Below are 20,103 nucleotides of genomic sequence, written 5' to 3'. Positions count from 1 at the left end.
AAGTGACCCAGGATGAACACTCGATGAAGCAACCAAGGTCTGTGTTCATTCCAGATCCCCAGCAAGCACAGGGGAGGAGGCTCTCCCCTGAGAACCAAAGTGGCTCCTGTCAAACAGATTTCCCAGGCAGCTCTCATTCTTAGCAAAAACATCCTGGACTTTCCTTGCACAAAGAATCGGGACGTGGCTCTGGGATACCTGGCAGGGAATCCTCCGGGATGGTCTCTGTCACATCTGGGTCCACAGTACTGAGCGCATCCCGGAGAGGTGGAGGCACCTGGACCCATGGACCCAGCAAAACCTCTTCCCAACCTTCTCTCCCCACCCCGCTTCCACTCCCACTCACAGAAGAGGTCAAAGGTGAAAGGGAGAACTCGGGAAAGGGTGTTCAACCTTTGGAAAATTTAAATGTGAGTGAAACTGTCTAATTCTGCCTCATCGAAACCCAGCATTTCCTTCTGCAGCCAACCCCCTAGGGACAGGGCATCAATAAAGTCACTCCTGTGGTCCCTAAGTGCTGAAAGGGCCCTCACCCGCCAGCACACACGCTCAACAAGAGGCAGGGAAGATGTCTTTATTAAAGATGCAAGCAAGCACAGGAGTATCATGTGTAGTGCTCAGTAATATCCATATGATACTAAAAATAGAAAAATAGAAAAGAAATTTCACAGAAAGCAGCTTCCCTCCCAGACACACAGAAAAGGTGCTGCCACCACACCACCGCCCAGCGAGTGCATGTCTCTCGACCGTCACCTGCAGTGGCAGCCCGCCCCACCCTGGGGCACATCCGGCCCCATCAGGAAGGGCCAGCGCCTCCCACCTGGCCCGCTCTCCGTTCCTCCCCCAGCCAAACGTGGGCCAAAGAGGAAGGAGGTGGTGGGCAGGCACGGGCGCTGCCCCCAGACATACGAAGGTACGGGTGACAGACAGAGGCGGCCCGCTGCCCACCTGAGTGACAGAAGGCATTCAACTTGCAAAATGCTTCTCAGTGAAAGCTCAGGCACAGGGGGAACAAACTGAACCCTAGAGACCCGGGATTTTAGAAAGGTGCTGTGCTACAAAGCTGCTGCTTGCCACCGCTTCAGGGAACCAAAGGAAAGCCTGAGAGATTCAACTCCAGTGCTGAGTGTCTGGGTGTCCATCTGGCAGCCTCTCCACTGCCCACTTTCAGAGGCTATGGCTGGCAGGTGATCCCCCATCTGCAGTGCAAACTCCCAATGTTCTCTTCGCCGGGCCCCAGAGCGCCCCCCGCCGGAAGTCTTCTGAAGGCTCCGGGAAGGTCACAAGGACTGGACTCCGGCAGAACACACACCAGTTCCACCTCCCCTGCACCCCACCTTAGCCTCTGTGCTCACAGGACCTCAGAACCCAGGGTCAGTGCCACGCGGGGGCCCCTGGGTGACGACACTACCAGAGAGCGGCAGTCGGAGGGCATCTGCCACTGGATGGCGGCTCACTCTTGCTTCCCCTCGGAAATGAACTTTTATTTGGTTTACCGATATCCATTTAGATTTTCAGTGAAAAGCTCTAGAAAACACAGTAAGTAGATAGGGTTGAGACTGGAGCTGCCTGCGGCATGGACTTCGTACTTAGGATGCAGGCCACAGACTGTAATTTTTATAAGGTTTGCCTCAGACACATGGAGACTTCAAACACTAAAGGCGAGACAGCAGCTGCAGTTGGGGACCGGCACACTTCTCCGGATTCTGCAAGGGCTCCTTCCCCCGCGGTTTACACGCTGCTTCCAGGGTGTGTCCAGCAAGGAATAAAGAATGCATACAGGACATTTAGCTAGGAGCGTCTGGGGACCGTGAGCATGCAAGTCCGCCATTCCCGCCATTATAAATAAAAGTCAAACGTGAGGTCGCACTTCCCCATCTTCTGTTTATACACTAAGTCAAACTTCTCATTCATGGAGACGGTGAAGATGTCCTTCCACAGCCCAACTCTCCCTGCAACACAAACCAGAGTGAGCTGTGCTGTGGCCGCCAGCTGTCGGGCCAGCTATGGAGCCAAAGAAGCCCGGACACGGGTCCGAAGAGCCCTGAGACCCTGGCCTGGGGCGGGGTGGCCATCCGCGTCCCAGCTTCAGAAACTGCTGCAATGGCTTCCTGGGAGTGGAACCTGCTTCCCTCCACATCTGGTGGTGAAGTGGCCACGACCACCTTTGGCCACATCCCCAGTGGCAGGAGGCCAGCGGGAGAGGCTTCCCCTCTGGCTCACGACCGACTCCGCAGCACACAGTGGGGGCTCGGACAGCACCACGGAGAAAGCACTCTCAGGGACACGTGTGCTTTGGGATCTCGTGGGGTGGGGGCTCCCTGTGACACCAGGACTCGCCTTGCTCAACAGTGCCACCAAGGTGTCACTTGCCTTCAAGGAATTTGAAAAAGAAAAAAAAAATCATCCCCGGGGCAGAAAACACCACGGCAAATGGAAAAGCGTCAAGAAGACCTCAAACAGCCTGCGTTCAAAAACCTAGGGGCACCGCCTGCCTCGCAAGCACAAGGTCCTGAGTTCAATCCCCGGCCCCCACCAAAAGGATGAGATCAAAAACCATGGGGCAAATTTATAAAGTACGCAGAATACTCAGGCATGATCTGGCTTTTCAAAACAGGGGAAAAATGTGCCCCACAACAAGAACTCCCCGGGTCAGGCTCAGCACCCCGGCCGCTCAGTGGAGGCTGTGCGCCTGAGGCTCAAGTGTAGGCACCAAGCCAGGGTGTCTTAGGAAGCCCTGGTGGGGAAAAAAGAGGCAAAAACGGCACCAGGAACTGGGTGTGGTGGTGCACACCTGTAGTCCCAGCATCTGGGAGGCAGAGACAGGGAGATCACAAGTTTGATCCATCCTGGGCAATGAGGTGGGCTCAAACTAAAAATATAAAAATGGCTGGAATTTTGCCTCAGTGTGAAGGCTCTGGAGTCAACCCCCAGTCCCATTAAAAAAGACAACCACCACCACCAGAGGATGTGGACCTGTTTTCCTACAAAATCCCAGTGGGTCGGGCCAAAGAGTAATGGGGATTCTAGAGTTTGGACTTTTCGGCAGTGGTGAACTAGTCACCCCAGCACTAAGTTTTTACCTATGAGCTTCTTTAGAGTTCTTCCCACTTTGGGGCTGCGTGTGTGGCTCAGGGATAAGGGTGCTTGCCTGGCACACACAGGCCAGGCATTGTACTTCTTGTACTGCCAGCAACAAAAAAGTACATTTTCAAACTTCGAAGTTCCTCAAGCTGAAGTTCCCTCCCTATTTTCTCTTGACTTTCTAACAGCTTAATAAATCTGCTAATGTATCACAAAAAAAAAAAAAAATTAACTCCCCTGTCAGCATCTCGATCTGAGCCACGCACATCTCGAGCACCTGAACCTCTCAGCTCGGTGCCGGTCCTCCCACCCTGGCCGCACCGCGGGGAAGAAACACAGCCCTGCCCGTGCTGAGCTGGGCAGCCCCACAGGACAGGGGCTTCTCTCTAGTAAGGAGAAAGCATCTACCGGCATTGGGGAGGGGGAGACAGGAAACTGTTCTTGCCACTCTCTAATGATGCCAAAGGGACAAAACCAGAGCTTCCAGGAGTGTTTTCACCGCTGTTTCTCAACTGAGGCAGCTGAGCTGGGGAAGCAGGCACCCACCTGGCAGAAGATTTGGACTCAGACAATTTAGGCTGTGACAAAACCAAAGGCAAGCAGTGCAGGGGTCTACCCGAGCCCCTGCCCCTCTCCGCTCAGGGAGATCTTCTGAGCACAGAGGCAATTTGCTAAAAGGAAACAAAACCACAGAACGGAAATAAACAAAACCAAGGTAGATGATGGCAAAGCACACAGCAGAGAGGAGCGTGTGGCAGGCAGCGTAGCCGGGCACATCTGCACCACACATGACTGAGGGGCGTCCTGGAGGGGGTGACAAAATACGGCAAAGGCAAAAGTAAAAACACAAGCAGATCATAAACAGTAACGAATGTCTGTGAAGATGCAGACAGGAAAGAAACTGCAAGGCATTCGGTTCGGTTAGTTTCTTCCTGCCAGAGACGCCTGCAGCTGACTCCCGGCAGCAGACGGTGAGGGCTGCCCAAGGCCACATCCCAGGGGCAGTGCGGCTGTGGTCAGAGCCCAGCTCCACCTTTCACACTGGGCACCTGCCACTCCGTCCTGCACATGTGGACGAGGGAGCCGCAGCTCCGGCCCCGCCTTCCTACCCGTGACGTTTCCAGCTTATGCTACTGAGGACCAACTTCAGGTCTACACCACACTGCTAATGTGAGTCAGACTTTCCAGGAGGGGCCTTACATGTCCACTGCCACCACCCTGGAATTCATCCTGGGGGTTTTAATGCCCAGCTCCCTGCCATCGAGCAGCATGGGACGCCACGTGCCCATAAAGTCGAGAGCAACCAGGTGGAGCGAGGACACCGGCTTGGAACACCCTCCTGTCTCCAACTGTGCACACCTGTCACATGCCACCAAGGACGCCTGCCTCCCTCCCTCACAGCCACCGGCCAGGAGCTCCCTGCGCTGTCTATACTCCTTCCTCTGCCCCAAGCCCGGGCCCACGCTTGTGTGTTCCACCTGCACTCAGAAGACACTCGGCCCACTTCCTCCCGGAAAGGAGCTGGCGTCTCCACTCTCGGGAGCTGTGTTCTGGCTGCTGCCACCTCTCCCACCAAGGCCTTGCACACTGAAACTCACGGCACCAAAGCCATCCCACCAAAGCCATGTGCTCTGTGGGCATCTAACTTCAGCTACTGCAGGTCCCCTGCTAGAAACACCTTGCCCACAAAGCCCAAGTCGGCCCCGACAGCCACCCCTTGAAGAGCAACACTGTCTTCACTGAATGCTGGGTTATGAGTGCCAGTGGGCACGGGCTGGCAGGTGACCGTTGTGTCCCTGGCCAAGCAGAGGGCACTGCCCAGCAAAGAGCTATGGTGAAGGGGAGAGAATGGTTCAGAAAGCCTGAGGGTACCGACAGGAGCAGGGACGGCGACTGAGGCGGGCAATGACACGTACCCCGGCCCACAGGCAAGGCCTCAGCATTGCAGCACTGGTCCACCAGCTGGTGGCAGTGCTCGGTCAGGGACTCCAGCTGGGCCTTGTCACAGGACACACCCAGGAATCTGGCCAGCTGCTCCACCATGGTCACCAGGTCCTGGAAGACAAGGGCAGACAGCAGAGCAGCAATCAGAGGCCAGGACTGTAGGTGCTGCCTCACAGCCTGCTGGCCCTGCTGCCCCGGGGAGACACAAAGCCCTGAACCACCGAAGGGCCCTCATCTAACAAGTATGGATCTGGGATGCAAACCTGCGAAGCAGAGAGCTCTGGAGAATCCTGTGGTTAATTTTAAACAGCATCAAGAAATAGAAATGTCCCTCAGCAGTAGTATCTAGCTGGCTTCCTTCCCACTACCCCGGGCAGCTGTAATCCAGACTGGCCAGGGAGAGCAAGGAGCCCAACCTGCCTCGCTCACAGGAATCAAGAGCCTGCTGCCCCTGCTCACCCTGAGCACTCACTCAGCCATTCCCAAACACCGTAGGTTCCCCGGAAGTTGTTTCCTCTCTTGAAGGTGTAGAGAGCAAGTGAGCAGACAAAGCCTCTGAACAGGCCCATGGCAAAGAACCTGTTTCACTAACGCAGCACTCCCCAAACCTTAAAGGAAGGCTGGAAGGAGGGCCCACTCCGCCCTGGTTTCTCACAGGACCGATGAGGCAGGGAGAATCCTGGGCTCCTACTGCCAGCCCAGGACAGCCGGGCAGGGTCACTGTGCAGATGCTAGACCACGAGCAGAGGAGCAGCCCGGGCCCCAGCGCCAGCACAGCAGAGGGCACCAAAGCTGGTCCTGCGTGAGCACCGGAAGGAGGGGCCACAGCCGAGACAGCACGAGATCTCCCAGGACAGCTCAATGTCCAGGTGAAGGCCTCAGAGGAGGTGGCGCGAACTTCTCCGGAAGCTGTGTCCTGCTAGGCTGGGAACAGGATGGCCTACCCGTTCTGGCCGCCTTCACCGCTGCCCTGGGCCTCTCCCTGGTAACCTATGCTTGGGACAGCAGCACCCAGCTCGATGTGGCTGCAGCAAGAGGCCCTCAATGTCACAGGGCCAGTAAGTCAGGTCAGGTCCCAGCCCCGCTGGCCACCTGGTCACCGCCTCGTGGCTACGAAAAGAAGGGTGAAGGGTGAAGTGGGCAGTGTCCTGGGCACGTGGACAGCCCACCAAGATCAGGAGGCAGGGAAGCAGTGAAGGGAGAAGCAGGGCGGGTGAGGAGCGCCCCAGGCACAGGCGAGTGCCCCAGCCCTAAGGGTCACCATGGCCACCTACGCAAGGTAGGGCCCGGCCCTGCAAAACCTGGACAGGCCAGTATGCACCCAGGGCTGTTCTCCTAGAGCAAGAGGTAAACAGTGTTAGCTCAACAACTGTAACGCAGCCCTTCGCGGCCACTACAGACATCCCAGGCCATGACAGCGGCTTCAAAGGAAAGAAGAAACGAGAGCCGGGACTGGTGGGGTCTGGCCGAGGCTTGTGCCCAGTGAGCTGCACGTGGTGGGGTCAGGAGATGGGGACCCTAAGAGGTGAGTGCGAGGAAAGGGCTGGGCCTGAGGGCAGAGCAACCAGACTTAGAAAACAGAAACCGTGTGGAGAAGCACGATTCAGGACACCCTCCCTGAGCAAACCTGAGGGTGGAGTCAGCTGCCCTGGACTGAGGGGCAGAGGGGTCCCGAGGGACGAGGTGCAGAGCCTGGCTTGGACGGGGCCCCTGGGCAGGACAGATGCAGCGACCCAACCTCAGAGAGAACAAAACCCAGGGCACTGAGCGCAGAAATGCTGAGGGCTGAGGCTGAGGCCCGAGCAGCCTAGAACTCGTCAAGGGGAAGAGGAACCAGGGAGAGCAGGGAACTGGGAGAGGGAGGCATTGTGGCACCAGGCCCATCATGTGCCACCAGAAGGTTAGGAGACCAGATACCAGCCATGCTGTTGACCTGAGCGATGTGGAGGTCACTGGGGAGCATGCAGGGCAGCTGGGCAGGGGTGGGACAGGAGAGGGTGGGGAGGGCGGAAGAGGAAGGGGAGGCAGCAGAGGAAGTTGCAATGACGAAGTGACAAGGAAAGATGCAGACAGGAGGATCCGAAAGGCCCTGTCTGTTTTTGTTTTCAGTACCAGGAATTGAACTCAGGACCTCACGCTTGCAAAGCAGACACAGTGCCACTGAGCTAACTGCCCGGCCTTGCAAGGCCCTGTTTTAAGGGAAGGCAGCATGTTCCTCCCTGGTGCAGCCTGGTCCCGCCGAGAAGGCGTGGCTGTCCAGCACTGGGAGCTCACACGATGCCCCACGGTGCCTGTAGTGCCCAGGGCGCCATGCTGACTCTGCTCAGGATGACGGTGGCAGCGCATCGTGTCCCCTTTGCATAGCAAGCCCTGGGGCCCCGAGAGGCCTGCTCAGCATCTCTGTGCCCACCCAGCCTGACCGCACGGGGAGGACCTGTGTCCCGCAAGCTCAGCTGGACATTCCCAGCATCAGGAGGCGTCACAGGACAATCATGGCGGGGAATCTGCCCTCAAAGACCAACGACAGCAGTTGAGCACAGGGGCTGAGTGCGAGGGCCCGGAAATGGCCGTCCCAGCATGCTCTCTGCCAGTGGCTTCACTTCTGCCAAGGCAAGAGCACACACTCGTCTTTCCCAAGCCCGGAACAGCCGCCCCACTGCACCCACACTCACCCGGTGCATGTCTTCGTACTTGAGGAAGAGCACGTTGGCGTCCATGCGGTGTTCCCAGAACTCCTGAACATGCTCAAACCAGGAGCCATAGCCCACTGTGGAGACAGGGAACGGTGAGAGAGCAACAGAGGGGACACCCAGGTACCAAGAGCGCACCCTCTGCCCAGGGACCGCCTCCTGCAGCAGGAAGGGAGGGGAGAGGACAGCCTGGTGCAGATGAAGGAAGAGAAGGCACCCAGCTGGGCCATCACCAGTGGACGATCCCACCCCAGGCCCCTGGTCGCTCATGCTACAAGCATGCATCTCCTGCCAACGGCCCTCATCCTGCCTGTGCCTGACCAGGGGGTGAAGTGTCTAAGGCGTGGTACTCACAGTGCTGGGAGGGGATCTCGACAGTACCCAGCAAGGGGCACAGCACGAAGAGAATGATGCCCAGAGGAGGGTGGGGGTAGGATGGGTGCAAGAGGCTCACCACACCAGCAGGGTGCCAGGGGAGCCAGTCAGGGCCATGAGAAGAGTAGGCCTGACTGCATACAGGGCACCAGCTATGGAGACCAGAGCTTCGGGTCCTCTGGCCTGGCACATGTGCAGAAGGTGGGGACAGATGGAGCCTTCAAATCCCTGCCACACCCCCACTGCTCTGCAGGCACCTCGCTCTCCAGCCTGTGGGAAGGCACCGTTCACCACAGACTCTGCTGGGAAGAGGCCAGCCTGGGGAGCACGTCCCCAGCACCGCACAGGTCACAGAGACCCTGTCCAGAGGACTCCCACTCTGCACGTCACGTGCCCGGGTGTCTGAGGCCCTCATCCCTGAAGGCTCAGGCTCCAACATCCTCCCGTGGGTCTCTTGCCTCCACACTCTGCTTGGCCTCTGCCCCCAGTAGGGTGCCGCGTCATTTCGATGCTCTCTGTGTTAGTTCCTGGGCTCTCAGGACCTCAGGCTAGAGGATGGGCCTCTGTGGCTCTGGGTCTGTGCACAACTTGAGTCCCTAGGCTGGACAGGGGTGGAGCACGCGGACACAGAACAGGCCTCTGGTGGGATGCAGGCCAGTGTGTGTGGCCTTGAATCAGCGCAGGCAGGGCGCCGTGACACTGGCGTGGGGAGGCCTGGAGCTTCAAGAGAGCTATTTAGGCCATTCCGGCTGAGGCAGGGCAGTGTGAGCATGGCCGGTGGCTGCCCTCTCTGTGGTGCTGCCCCTACCATTCTGTAGACAAAGGGAACTAAGGCAAGGGCAGGGGACCAGAAGGCTGCACAGAGTGCCCGTGGTACGCTGGGGGCCTCTGGGGCAGGTGCTCTAGTGCCCCATCCCCTGTTGGGCAAGCTTCTCCCATCAGGCCGAACAAAGTCTGGATGAGAGGTCTCAGGACAGACTTGGACTCCAGGCTCTTGGGGGCTGCACAGACCCGGGTGGCAGCCCCAGGTTCATCAAAAGCGTCATCCTGACCTTGTCACCCACTTCCTGCAGAGCCCCGAGAAGCCACCGTGAGCAAACATGTGAACGTCACTTCAGCTGGGAATAAACCAGGCCTTTGCAGATCAGGTCCAGAACCATCTCGGTGTAGACTTAATTCCAGCACAGATGGGACCCATTTCCAAGCTTCTGGTTGCAACTCTGAGCTGCCCACTTGCTGGCCCGCCCAGTTTACCCAAAGCAGCCACAGATGGCGTGGGAATGGTGGGGTGGTGGGACTAGGCCACAGCCCACACTCCGGGGCACAGGTGGCTGGGCAGGGTGCAGAGACACAGTCCTGGGGGAGACAGGGCTGCTCCTCCCTGTCCTGACGTCCCCACCTCTTCGCGACCACACCTCACACCACCTGAGCAGACACCACAAGCATATGGCACTCTTGCTACCCTACTCCTTGCACTGGGTACAGCCCCCAGTGTGTCCCACACTGTCCCAGAAGCCAGCAGGAAAGGGGTGCTTAGCTGGGAAGCTCTCAGGGTCCAGTGGAGGGAGAAGGTTATTAGAGCTCCAAGGCCCAGCAGCCCACCCCTGCATCCTCCTCTGCAAAGCAGGATGTTCACATGGTCACCACGAGCCTCAGGATGTGCAGAGGAACGGCCCAGCACAGGCCAGGCCCCAGGAACAGCTCAGCCTGGAGAACACTTACGCTTGTCATTCATAAACCTCCGGCAGAATTCCTGGAATGTGCCTCGGTAGCTCATGGTCCGCAGCGAGCGGTGGAACTGATAGTAGGACACCACCAGGTCCTTGGGGTTGCGAGCCATGTAGATGACCTGTGGGCAGAGGAGGTTGAAGGACGCCCTCCTACCTGTCCTTCCACCTGGGCAGGGTCGGCCGAGAGCATCTCTCGGGTCGTTCCAGTATCCAGTGGCACTACTGTCTTCTAGAATTACTTTAACATAGAGGACAGAGATCAGGCTGCGACACCAGTGACAAGGCCACAGGCCGCAGGAAGGAGCCACCCTCGAGGGAATGAGCCCATCGGGAGCACAGGACACAGGGAGCACCTGCCTTTGGGTCACGCCGGGGCCGCACCGTCAGAGATCCCGTTAACACAAGGTGACATCCTGGGCCCGTGACACAGAAGTGCTCCAGGAGGGCGGCAGCCCAGGCAAGTGACGGAGAGAAGGGCATGGGTTACCTTGGAGTCGCCGTTGTGGAGGTCGGAGGGCAGGAAGCGGTAGGGGAGGTGGCTCTTGATGAGGCGGGGAGACGTCAGTTCCTGCAGACAGAGGGGTGGCTCTGAGGGGGAGTCATCCCACCTCTTCCCAGGGCCTCTCCAGCAGGCCCTGCCCATCACTGACTTTTCACCCAAGGTGTGGCCCGCACCCAGGCTGGATCCTGGAGGGAGAGACGAGGGCCCCTTCCTCAGCTAGAGGATTCAACCTCTCCTGGCCACAGGAAGCTTGTTCAAGACCAGACTGCTGCTGACTGGACCTAGAGTGGCCAGAAATGGCCATGTAGGAAGACCTGATACCTGATAGCAGCAGAGGAACCCTGGTGCACGCCCAGAGCATCGCCTGCAAGATGGCCAGCATCTCCAGCCCACGCGTGCGCTCCTTCCACACTGCCCCCAAACCCTCCCTATGCCGCAGCCAGGGTGATCCTGCAAAGGGTCTCTGCTCCCGGCCCCTCCACGGCTCCCCGTCACCATGGGAACAAGCCCAGCCCTCCCCACACTCAGAGAGACTTCTGCAGTCCCCAGCGGCCCCCCAGGGACAGGCCAGGCTGCACAATTTCCCATCCTCCCTGCGGCTGGGCCGCGCAGGGCTCACACACGGGCACTCAGTGTAGCCACACTACCCACCCCACGAGCGGCCCTCACAGGGCATAGCGGTGAGGGCAGTGAGGTGCACCTGAGAGGTGGGGTGCAGGGACCAGCTCACTCAGAGCCACAGATGGGAGGCAGGATGGGAGTTCAGAGCTGCACTGCATCCAGCAAATCAGTTAGAGCTGGCGTTAGGGCTGCGGGGCAGGCGAGGTGGGGGTGGGGTGGAGAAAAGTCCGGCTCCATCGGAGGGACAGCATGCAGAGGGCTTGGGGAGAGGGCTTGTCCTCCCCACAGATGGGAGCAAGTTACGCACCTGAAGCCCTTCCTAGCTCTGTGCTGCTCCCAAACAAAGGCCCAGGCACCTCACGTGAGGCTTCTGAGTCCCCCCTGGCCAGAGGTCACCCACACCCCGACCAGAGTTGGGGGGTCACAGCCCTGTCAGTGTCGCTCCTACTGTCTGGGCTCCCCTCGTCCTGTACCCACAGAGCCCTGAACCCCTTCAGAAGGTACAACGCCAGGGGCCGGGCCGCTGCCCGCAGTACCTTGATGATGTCCAGGCCCGGCTGCGGGTACTCCAGCACCGGGAGCTGCTCGTCGATGTTCATCAGGCCGATCTCGTCGGGGTCGGCGCCCTGGCTCACCAGGTACACCACCTCCTGCAGCAGGCTGGTGCCTGGGGAGAGAGGCTGGGCTCAGAGGCAGCGGCCCGGCCCCGCAGCCGAGACAGCAAAGGACAAGGGCTGGCCACAGCCCAGGCCCCAAGCCACACAAGGCAGAGAGGCCTCTCACTCGAGGGGTCCGGCTGCTGGAGGGCTGCAGAATCTTACAAAGGGGCGACACAGTAAGCACCGGTCCCTGCTGGATGTGGGGTCCATTCTCTGGGAAGAACGCATGTTTCAGGCCTGGCTCCCCTGGTTCCCAACCTGAAATCCTTCCCAGCTTTCCACTGTCCACAAATAAAGACCCAATTACCCCACACAAGGCCTCTGAGATTCCCACCCTGGCTTCTGCTTGCCCACACCCCCAACCTCAGGCATCTCCGCCACATTTTTTTCTGCAGCAGGCTGGGGCCTGGGGAGAGAGGCTGGGCTCAGAGGCAGCGGCCCGGCCCCGCAGCCGAGACAGCAAAGGACAAGGGCTGGCCACAGCCCAGGCCCCAAGCCACACAAGGCAGAGAGGCCTCTCACTCGAGGGGTCCGGCTGCTGGAGGGCTGCAGAATCTTACAAAGGGGCGACACAGTAAGCACCGGTCCCTGCTGGATGTGGGGTCCATTCTCTGGGAAGAACGCATGTTTCAGGCCTGGCTCCCCTGGTTCCCAACCTGAAATCCTTCCCAGCTTTCCACTGTCCACAAATAAAGACCCAATTACCCCACACAAGGCCTCTGAGATTCCCACCCTGGCTTCTGCTTGCCCACACCCCCAACCTCAGGCATCTCCGCCACAAGCCTGCCTTCCCTGAAGCCCAAGCCCCAGGGTCACGCCCCACCTCCCCAGGGTCTGCGTCTGCACACGGCCGTGCGCCTGGTCCTCTGTGCTGAGCCCTGAGCTCACCCACCAAGCTGCGCAGCCACCCCATCGGACAGACTGAGCATCCTAGCTCTGCCAGGAGCAGGAAGAGGTAGAGCCCAGTCTGGACCATGCAGGGGCAACCATGCCCCACCAAGGCCACCCTGGGCACAGTGGCCATTCGCACCCCCACAGGCAGGTGGGAGTTGGTGGACACTGAGGGGCCTGCCAAGGACAAATGCCACACTGTGTGTCTCCCAACATGTCCCAGGCCCCATGAACATGCTCAGGGCCACACACAGCCCCACTCGGGCAGATCCTGGTCCCCAGGCTCCCCCCGTCATCACATCCTCCTGTGAACTCGGGGAGGCAGCACGGCTGAGCACCGTCACCTCCCTGGTGGCCCCTCCTTGCTAGCAGCCCAGAGGGCGGTCCTAGGCGTCCTCCCTAGGTGGCCTCATCCAGCCCATCCTGCAGCCGCATCCCGGAAGACACTGCAGCCAGAGTCTGCTCCATAGCCGCACAGCCCTCCATTCCCAGCCTCCAGCCGCGCAGGTGCACACCCTCCTCACTTCTTCATGGGCGGAATGCAGCAAGGCTGATGACCCCACCATCAGGGGCTGCTGAACAGACCCTCCTACCCTGTCCCCTTGCACCTGAACCACTTCCCAGGAGGGGAACACGGCGCCACTGCCCGTGGTTCAGACACAGAAGTCAGGTCACGATGCTGTCCACAAAAAGTCCTCCCATGGCCCTGCACCCTGGACCTGTCAGCTGAGTCCAGTGTCCCTTCCTGCCTGCTGGCCGGTGGCACTCGCTGGTCCCCTGCTGGAGTCTGTCCCTCCCTCCCTCCCGTCAAATGTCACTTAGCAGCAAGAGCCCTGCTGACCACACTGTGCTGTCCCCACTGTGCCAACAGCCCAGGAACAGCAGATGCTCTGTGCCCCCACTGTCCCCACAAGGACAAGGGCCCGGATGCAGCAGGACATCACTGCTCGGTGCACAATCTCCTGTCCTGAGCAGCACCCAGGAACCCAGGATGCAGCGGCCAAGGTGATATCTGACATCTGGAGCACAAGCCCTGCAGTGAGGAAGCACTGCCTCGGTGGAAGACGGCAGCTTTTCTTCTGGATCCAGCAGAGGAGCCTTGCTCCGGGCTGCAGGACTCTCCTCATCCCATGAGCTGGGCACCAACGTCTGTTTACCTCGAGGCTCCTGAGCCTCTGCTGTGCCCAAGGTCACAGAACCGGGGCGTGGCGGGCAGATGCCCCTCCTGATGAGCCGAGGCCAGCCACACTTGGGTGAGTGCCAGAATGCAGACAGAGTCCCCCAAATGGGTCTGCCGGTGACATCGTCATCCTCTATTTCCGGTGGTCCCCACCCCAACCTGTACCACCGACAGCCCGACAGGCCAACGGCCCAGACAAACTTCTCCGCACGCTGATGTCTCCTTTATAAATTTCATCCACTTCCACCCCACGATTCCTCCATTAACTATCACGCCAGAAGACAGAGGCCTGGTGGGAGCCCAGAGGAGGCGCTCTCTGCCCTGCAGGCCTGCACCCCTCCCCAGAGGCCCTCTCTCCGGTACCCACTAGGCCTTTGCTGCCTAAGCACCTCTGCATCCCACCTTCTCCAGCTGCCACCCCAAGTGGACAGAGGCCAAAGAGGGCACCAGGTAGGGAGAGCAGGGGATCGGGGGACAGGGCTGGAACAGGCGCTGGCCTCCCCAGGGCGTAGAGTCAGCTGGCTAGACCTGGCCAAATGATCCAAGATGATGAAGTAGAGACAACATGGTAAGTTCTAGGCCCCCTGAACTGGAGACTCAACGCAGGTTCGGAGCCAGCCAGCCAGCCTGGGCTCTGCCAGGGCTTCCACTACACGCCTACAGGGGGGTCTTCCTCTCTACTCCCACGACCTGTCCACTGCCCAGCTAGCGGCCCTGGACACCGCACGGGACTGCCCAATCCTTCTACCACTCCTGGGGGCTGCCTGTGCCCAGCGATGGACCCTGCGGGGGCCCAACCTCTCCATGTCCCAGCTTTAGCAGCTCCCCTCCTGCCCGAGCCCACGGCCCACAGCCCTCAACATGCCTGGCCAACCTGGACTGGACCTCTGCAAAGCTGTTGCCGGCCCAGCCCTCCATAAGCTCTGAGCTTGTGGCTTGTACCCTTCATTCCCCCCAACACACACACACCTGTCATTGGGATTGAACCAAGGGCCTCTGCACTGAGCTACATCACCTGTATTTTACATTTTTATTCTGAGACAGGGTCTCAATTGCCCAGGCTAGGCTGGAACTTGTGTTGTCCTGCCTCAGCCTCCCAGAGTGTTGGGATCACAGCCCATACGATGCAGGGCTGAGCCTCAGCCTTGAAGGACCAGAGGCCAGAAGGCACCACGCCTTGGTGCCATCTCTTACTGCCAGGCTCTTGGAAGAAGGGAATCTTTTATGTAGCTCAAGTCCCTCAGTTCTGGAAATCCTGGTTCCACCCATTTTTCACTTCCATGCTCTCCATTCTTTTCCGGGACTCTAAGATCAGCCTTCTAATTTTCTTCTCTTTTTGCCTCTATTTGCCATCGTTTTGTAAAAACTTCTGTGTGATTTTTCAGGGTATTTCCTCAGTCCGATGTCCACACCTTCCCAGAGAGCAACTGAGTCCAGCCCTCTTCCACTCCACTCCTGAGGGTCTCAGGGCCCCTTCCCTCCTCCTGTGGATCCTTCTGCAAGGGTGCCAGTCTCCCCGGGGACGGGGCGGAGAGCTGAGGGGCAGGTGTGCTTCAGACTCTCCTCTAACCCTCCAACAGTCTGATTCCCAGGGGCCCCTCCCCTGCATCTGTCTGTGTCTGCAGGTCTCTGCCGCTCCCACCCCAGACCTCTCTACCTGCTGAGCCTGCCTAAGCTCTGGGTGAGTGTGGGAGGCTGGAGGCAGCACTGGGGGCCTGGGCAGCGGGACCTATCACCTCAGCTCCACATGGGCGCATCAAGTCCGGGTCTTTGATCTAGAGACGGCGACTCTGACCCCTTCTGTGGGCTGCAGCAGGGCACAGGCATCCACCCTCCAAGGGCGCAGCTGTCACAAAACTCCCACTCCCTTTACCTACATTTGGGACAGAAGCAGCTGAACTTCAGAGGCAGCGACCCAGCAGAGCTGGACAGATGGTGGGCTCCTGAGGACGCCGCCCACCTGGCACTCCAGCCCTCCCGGGGCACTGTGCACCCACCCCTGGGAAGACACAAGCACAGCTGCTGTCCTCCTCCTTGGTGCCCACAACCACACCAGCTTGCAGTTCTCAAGCAGTCCCTGGCAGCAGAAAAGGACAGGGCAGCTCCTGGTCACCCAGCTGGCTACTGGATGGGGAAAGCCCAGCGACAGCCCAGCTCACAGCACCCGACAGCCATGACAGCCATCCCACCACCACCCCACCAGGAAAATGCTTACCAAAGACAAGCCTAAGCCCGTAGATGACTTCCTGGGCTGGCCTCACAGCTGCTCCCCAGGTACTATCACCGTCTTGTCTTACCACCAGGAAGCAGGCTCAGAGGGACCCACCCAGGCCACAAAAGGTAGTGCTCAACGACCCAGCACCCAAAACCATGCCTGACTCCAGAATGGGAGCACTTCACACATGCACACGCACACACACACACACACACACACACACACACACACAGACCATGGGCACACGCACGCACACACGCGTATACCTGCACACCCAGGCATATACACAGCACACACGCAGAGGAAAGGCAAGAGCAAAAGCACGGTAAAGGGGACGCAGAGAGCCTTCACAGCCGCAGCAGACCTGCACAGTGCAACAGTCAGGGCACTTGAAGCCTGGCCAGTGGGAATCGCCCAGAACAAAACACGGAGAGGAAGACTGGAAAGACAGCAGAACGCCTGATGGCTGTGATAATCTCTGGCCATGCAGCGTACACGTACTAGAAGCTGCAAAAGAGAGGGAATGGAGCGGAAGAATGTTCGAAGAGCTCAAGGATGAAAATTTTTTCAAAGTGAGGAAAAGCATCAAACCACGAATCCCAGAAGCTCAGAGAATCCCAAGCAGGATAATTAACCAGAAAAAAAGTTCAAAGCATTGAAAATCAAAGGTACAGAGAAATCATTTGCCCGAGCTGGGGAGCAATCAGAGGACACCAATTCCGTCCTCTGTCTGGGCTCGCTCCTCTCCATCATCCACACATAATACTGGATACCAGGATGCCCTGGCGTCTGTTCCTCCCCTCCGGGCCTTCACTGCACACTGCGGAGAAGGAAGAGACCAGCAGGGCATGGGCTGTGCGAAGGACCCACGTGGTGGCCAGTGGCCAGTACTGGGCAGGTCACCCTCAGCCTGTGGTCCAGCTCCGGAGCGACCCCCACACACGTGCCGTCTTTCTGAGCACAGGCCGCCAGGCCAGGGTCCGTTGTTCACAACACTCCAGAAGCCCCTGCCTCATGCAGCACCAGACACAGAGAAAGCAGGGACCTCCGTACAGCTTGGAACCAACGCACTCGGTGGCCCCCTGTCCACTTCACTCCCCACTGACAAGTCTGACAAGTTAGGACTCCCATCAATCTTACTCCTGCTGAGCAAACCAGTTCAGAGACCAGGGCCCTGCTGAGTCCCACAGGATGGGAACAGATCCGGCCCACAGGCTCCAGCCCCGCAGGCTCTTGCCCCAGGACCTATGCATCAGCAACAGGAGAATGCACATGCACTTCCGCCCTGCCTGGACTGATAGGAAAAGGAAGCTAAGGAGGCGGTCAGTACTATGGCCAAGCAGGAGCCGACGAAGCTGAAGCTGACACGCCGTGACTCTGGGGCTCTGCCCTATCTGGGACCAGGAAACTGTCAGTGAGCCCACGGCCCTGCCTGCCACCAAAGAACAAGGTGCAACTCGACAACAAATCGGTGGCCAGACAGACTGTAAGGATGAATGATCACAGCCAGGTACGGTTGTGATACCTACAAACCGAGCACCCTGGGAGGCTGGCGCAGGGTTGTGAGTTTAAGTCCAGCCTGGGCAACTTAACAACTCGGCAAGGCCTTGTTTCAAAATAAAGAAAAAGCGTCGAGAATAGAGCTCGGTGTAAAGGCCCTGGGCTCAATCCTCACCAACGCACACAGAATGACCACGAACACAGATGGCGATGAGGAGAGCACAGAGGCCCCCCTCGGACACCACAGCTAAAACATCAAACTGCACTGCTGTCCCGCAGAACCCAGCACTGACGAACCCGTCCCACACCTGTTGTCCTGCAGTGTGCACACGTAGCCCAGGGGCATCTGGAACTCGGTGAGGGCTACTGCACAATGGAGTTTCTCCTCTTTTTACTTTAAATGGCCACCCACGGTCAAAGGCATCTGCGCAGCACCGCACGGTCCCAACCTGTCACCGGAGCTAAGACCTCAGAACATGCCACGTCCTGCCAGCGGTGCAGCGGTGGAAAGGCCTCCTTGGTACTTGCATCCAGTGGCCCCCACGATTTTCCAAAGGCAAAAAGCACCCATGGGGCAGGGCAGAGGCTGGCCCTGGTGCAGGGAACCTCTGTCCCTCCAAGACTGTGTGACTCTGAACTACTTCTGCTCTCTTGGAGCCTAAGAAGCACATACAAGAGGCCTGCGACCGCAGCATAGGATCGACCATAGCAGAGCCCTGAGCACATAGGGTTCAGTAAGCTGCAACAGGTGTAACTACTGTGAAGGGGCTCGGGTCCCCTCGGCCTAAGTGGAGATGATACCCCTCAAGGCACCCCAGAGCTGTGCTGTCCCTGCTACTCCACCAACCCCTGCAGATGGCTTCCAGGGTCCTCCTCTACAGAGGATGGAGGGCAGACTTCTGGCCATTTCTTCAGCCCCTTGAGCAAATCACATAATGAACCTTACACAGGTGCGGGGGAGAGAGAGCCTTCAGCAGCACCTGCTTAGTGTGACGTCTCCTGAGGACATGTTCCCTAATGCCAGCCCGTCCGTGGCAAGGATGAACACAGAAAGGAGCAGGTGAGAGGGATCGGAGGGAGGGAGGCTCTGAGATCAGCACATGCGTGCACAACCCCGCTCCCTGCCCAGGACAGACTCCCAGGCCACAGGCCAGCTCAGCTCCACCTGGGACCAGCTGGGATCAGCAAGTCATTCAATCCTCACAGCCTCTGTCTCCCCATCTGTGAAATGGGGACCTTGCTCTGTCCCTCCCCTACTCTGTGGGTGGACAGAGGGCACAAAGCGTGAGGGTGGCCAGCAGCATGGCTAGTGACAACCTCCCTCCAGCCTGCAGACAGCTCTAACAAAATGGTCCTCTGGCTGCCTGCCCCTGTGGTGTAAAGGTAAGAGGAACCAGTGGGGAGGGGAGGACAGAGGGAGATGCAGTGAGAAGTCAAGGCCATAGCTCCTTTTCTGAAGTTCTAAGGTGGCAGCTCTTAGGTAACAGTGTACACAGACTCTCTGGGCCACTGCTGGGCTTTCTGTTGTGGAAACGATCCATTATGTTTCCTGTTCTTCTTAAAGTCTGGGGTGTGCTTCTGTTTGTCTTGGAAAGGTGCAGGCTGAAAAGAGATGTGATTGTTGATTATCTAGAAAACTTCCTTACAGCTCACCCCTACTCCTCATCCAGGGATATTTTAGGTGAAACATTACAAATGTTGTCATCCACAAGTTCAGCCCAACCCAGTGGCGGACTTTAGAGCACATGCACAACTATTTCTCTAAAGCCCACTGCTGGGGTGAGTCAGTCCCTGGCCACAGCAAGTGTCCACATCAGTCTCCTGTTCCCCCTTCCCTTCGACGGCCCAGCAAAGCCTCCAAACTGCAGGCAGCTGCACCCGACCTTCTGCAGCCCCCAACCCCCCACTGAGACTCCCTACCCAAGCTTCCTCAGGAACATCCAGGACCTGCCCTCGGGTATCTGAACCAGACACAGTGTGACAGCTACACCAACAGCTTTTCCCACAACCTGTCCCACAACTGGCTCGATCCAGTGACCATAAAGCCAGCCACTTTATAAACCACAGAGGCATCCAGACTCAGGCGTGTCCCTCCAATACAGGGGCAACAAGGTACCCTCCGGGCACATCTGGAGAACAGGAAAGCTACTTCTTTTCCCTACAAACCTCAGAAGAAGCACCACGCAGCCATTGCTCCCATCAGGCCTTCCACCAGGCTGCCATTCGCCAGCTGGGTGACCTTGGCCTGGCCACCCCCTTCTCTGAGCCTTGGTGCCTGGACTGTAAAGGAGATTCACCATCTCCACCATTCACGGTAGCTTCGTGACATTGGTTAATGATGGGAAATGGGAATGCCCGGGGTCCCCCCTGGGTGACAGAGGAGTCCTGAAAGGAGGGACCACTCAGGGCAGGCACAGGGGCCAGGGTTGGCCCCTCCCCCGGCCAAGCCCACGCTGGAAATGAGCCAGTTCTTTGAGTCCCTCTTCCCGGATCATCACCAGGACACTGCGCTCACCAGAAGATGGACGGGGATTCAGAAGCTGGGAATTTCAGTGACCCGCCCAAGGTCACACGGCTGCCAGCACGGGAAGGGAAGCGGGGATGGGTGGCGGCCCTGGGACCGTCCTCCGGGCACAACGGTCCAGATCCAGCCGGCTCCATCCCCACGGACGCGGTCCAGCCACGGGCGCCGGGCCGGACCCAAGGCCTCGG

At 58.7% G+C, this 20,103-nt stretch overlaps 2 protein-coding genes across 2 annotated transcripts in view; both read right to left on the bottom strand.

Moving 5' to 3' along the window:
* Positions 1–1,589: 1,589 nt before the first annotated feature.
* Sult4a1 (sulfotransferase family 4A member 1) lies at positions 1,590–12,518 on the bottom strand. Its single transcript, XM_033765930.1, has 7 exons — positions 12,494–12,518; positions 11,483–11,631; positions 10,311–10,391; positions 9,816–9,942; positions 7,701–7,795; positions 5,001–5,139; positions 1,590–1,952 (listed from the first exon to the last, which is right to left on the bottom strand). The coding sequence occupies exons 1-7, from the start codon at positions 12,516–12,518 to the stop codon at positions 1,840–1,842; spliced, it is 729 nt and encodes a 242-aa protein (XP_033621821.1). The 3' UTR covers positions 1,590–1,839.
* Positions 12,519–12,895: 377 nt separating this feature from the next.
* Pnpla5 (patatin like phospholipase domain containing 5) overlaps positions 12,896–20,103 on the bottom strand; it is a 21,427-nt gene continuing 14,219 nt past the window's right edge. Inside the window, exon 9 of the mRNA XM_033765929.1 lies at positions 12,896–13,022. Within this exon, the coding sequence (XP_033621820.1) occupies positions 12,896–13,022 (127 nt within the window). The remainder of the gene's footprint in view (positions 13,023–20,103) is intronic.

This window comes from Fukomys damarensis, unplaced genomic scaffold (genome assembly GCF_012274545.1).
Source record: "Fukomys damarensis isolate Sample0158 unplaced genomic scaffold, DMR_v1.0_HiC HiC_scaffold_19, whole genome shotgun sequence".
Lineage (NCBI taxonomy): Eukaryota > Metazoa > Chordata > Mammalia > Rodentia > Bathyergidae > Fukomys > Fukomys damarensis.
The sequence above is the reverse complement of the archived record's forward strand: the minus strand, read 5'-3'. Positions and strand labels throughout refer to the sequence as shown.

Coding starts and splice junctions, on each gene's coding strand:
- Sult4a1 (XM_033765930.1), bottom strand. CDS start 12,518: ATGGGGTGGCTGCGCAGCTTGGTGG. Junction 9,943..10,310: donor TCCACAACGGCGACTCCAAG/GTAACCCATGCC, acceptor CTCTGCCCACAG/GTCATCTACATGGCTCGCAA. Junction 7,796..9,815: donor GAGGTTTATGAATGACAAGC/GTAAGTGTTCTC, acceptor CTGTCTCCACAG/TGGGCTATGGCTCCTGGTTT.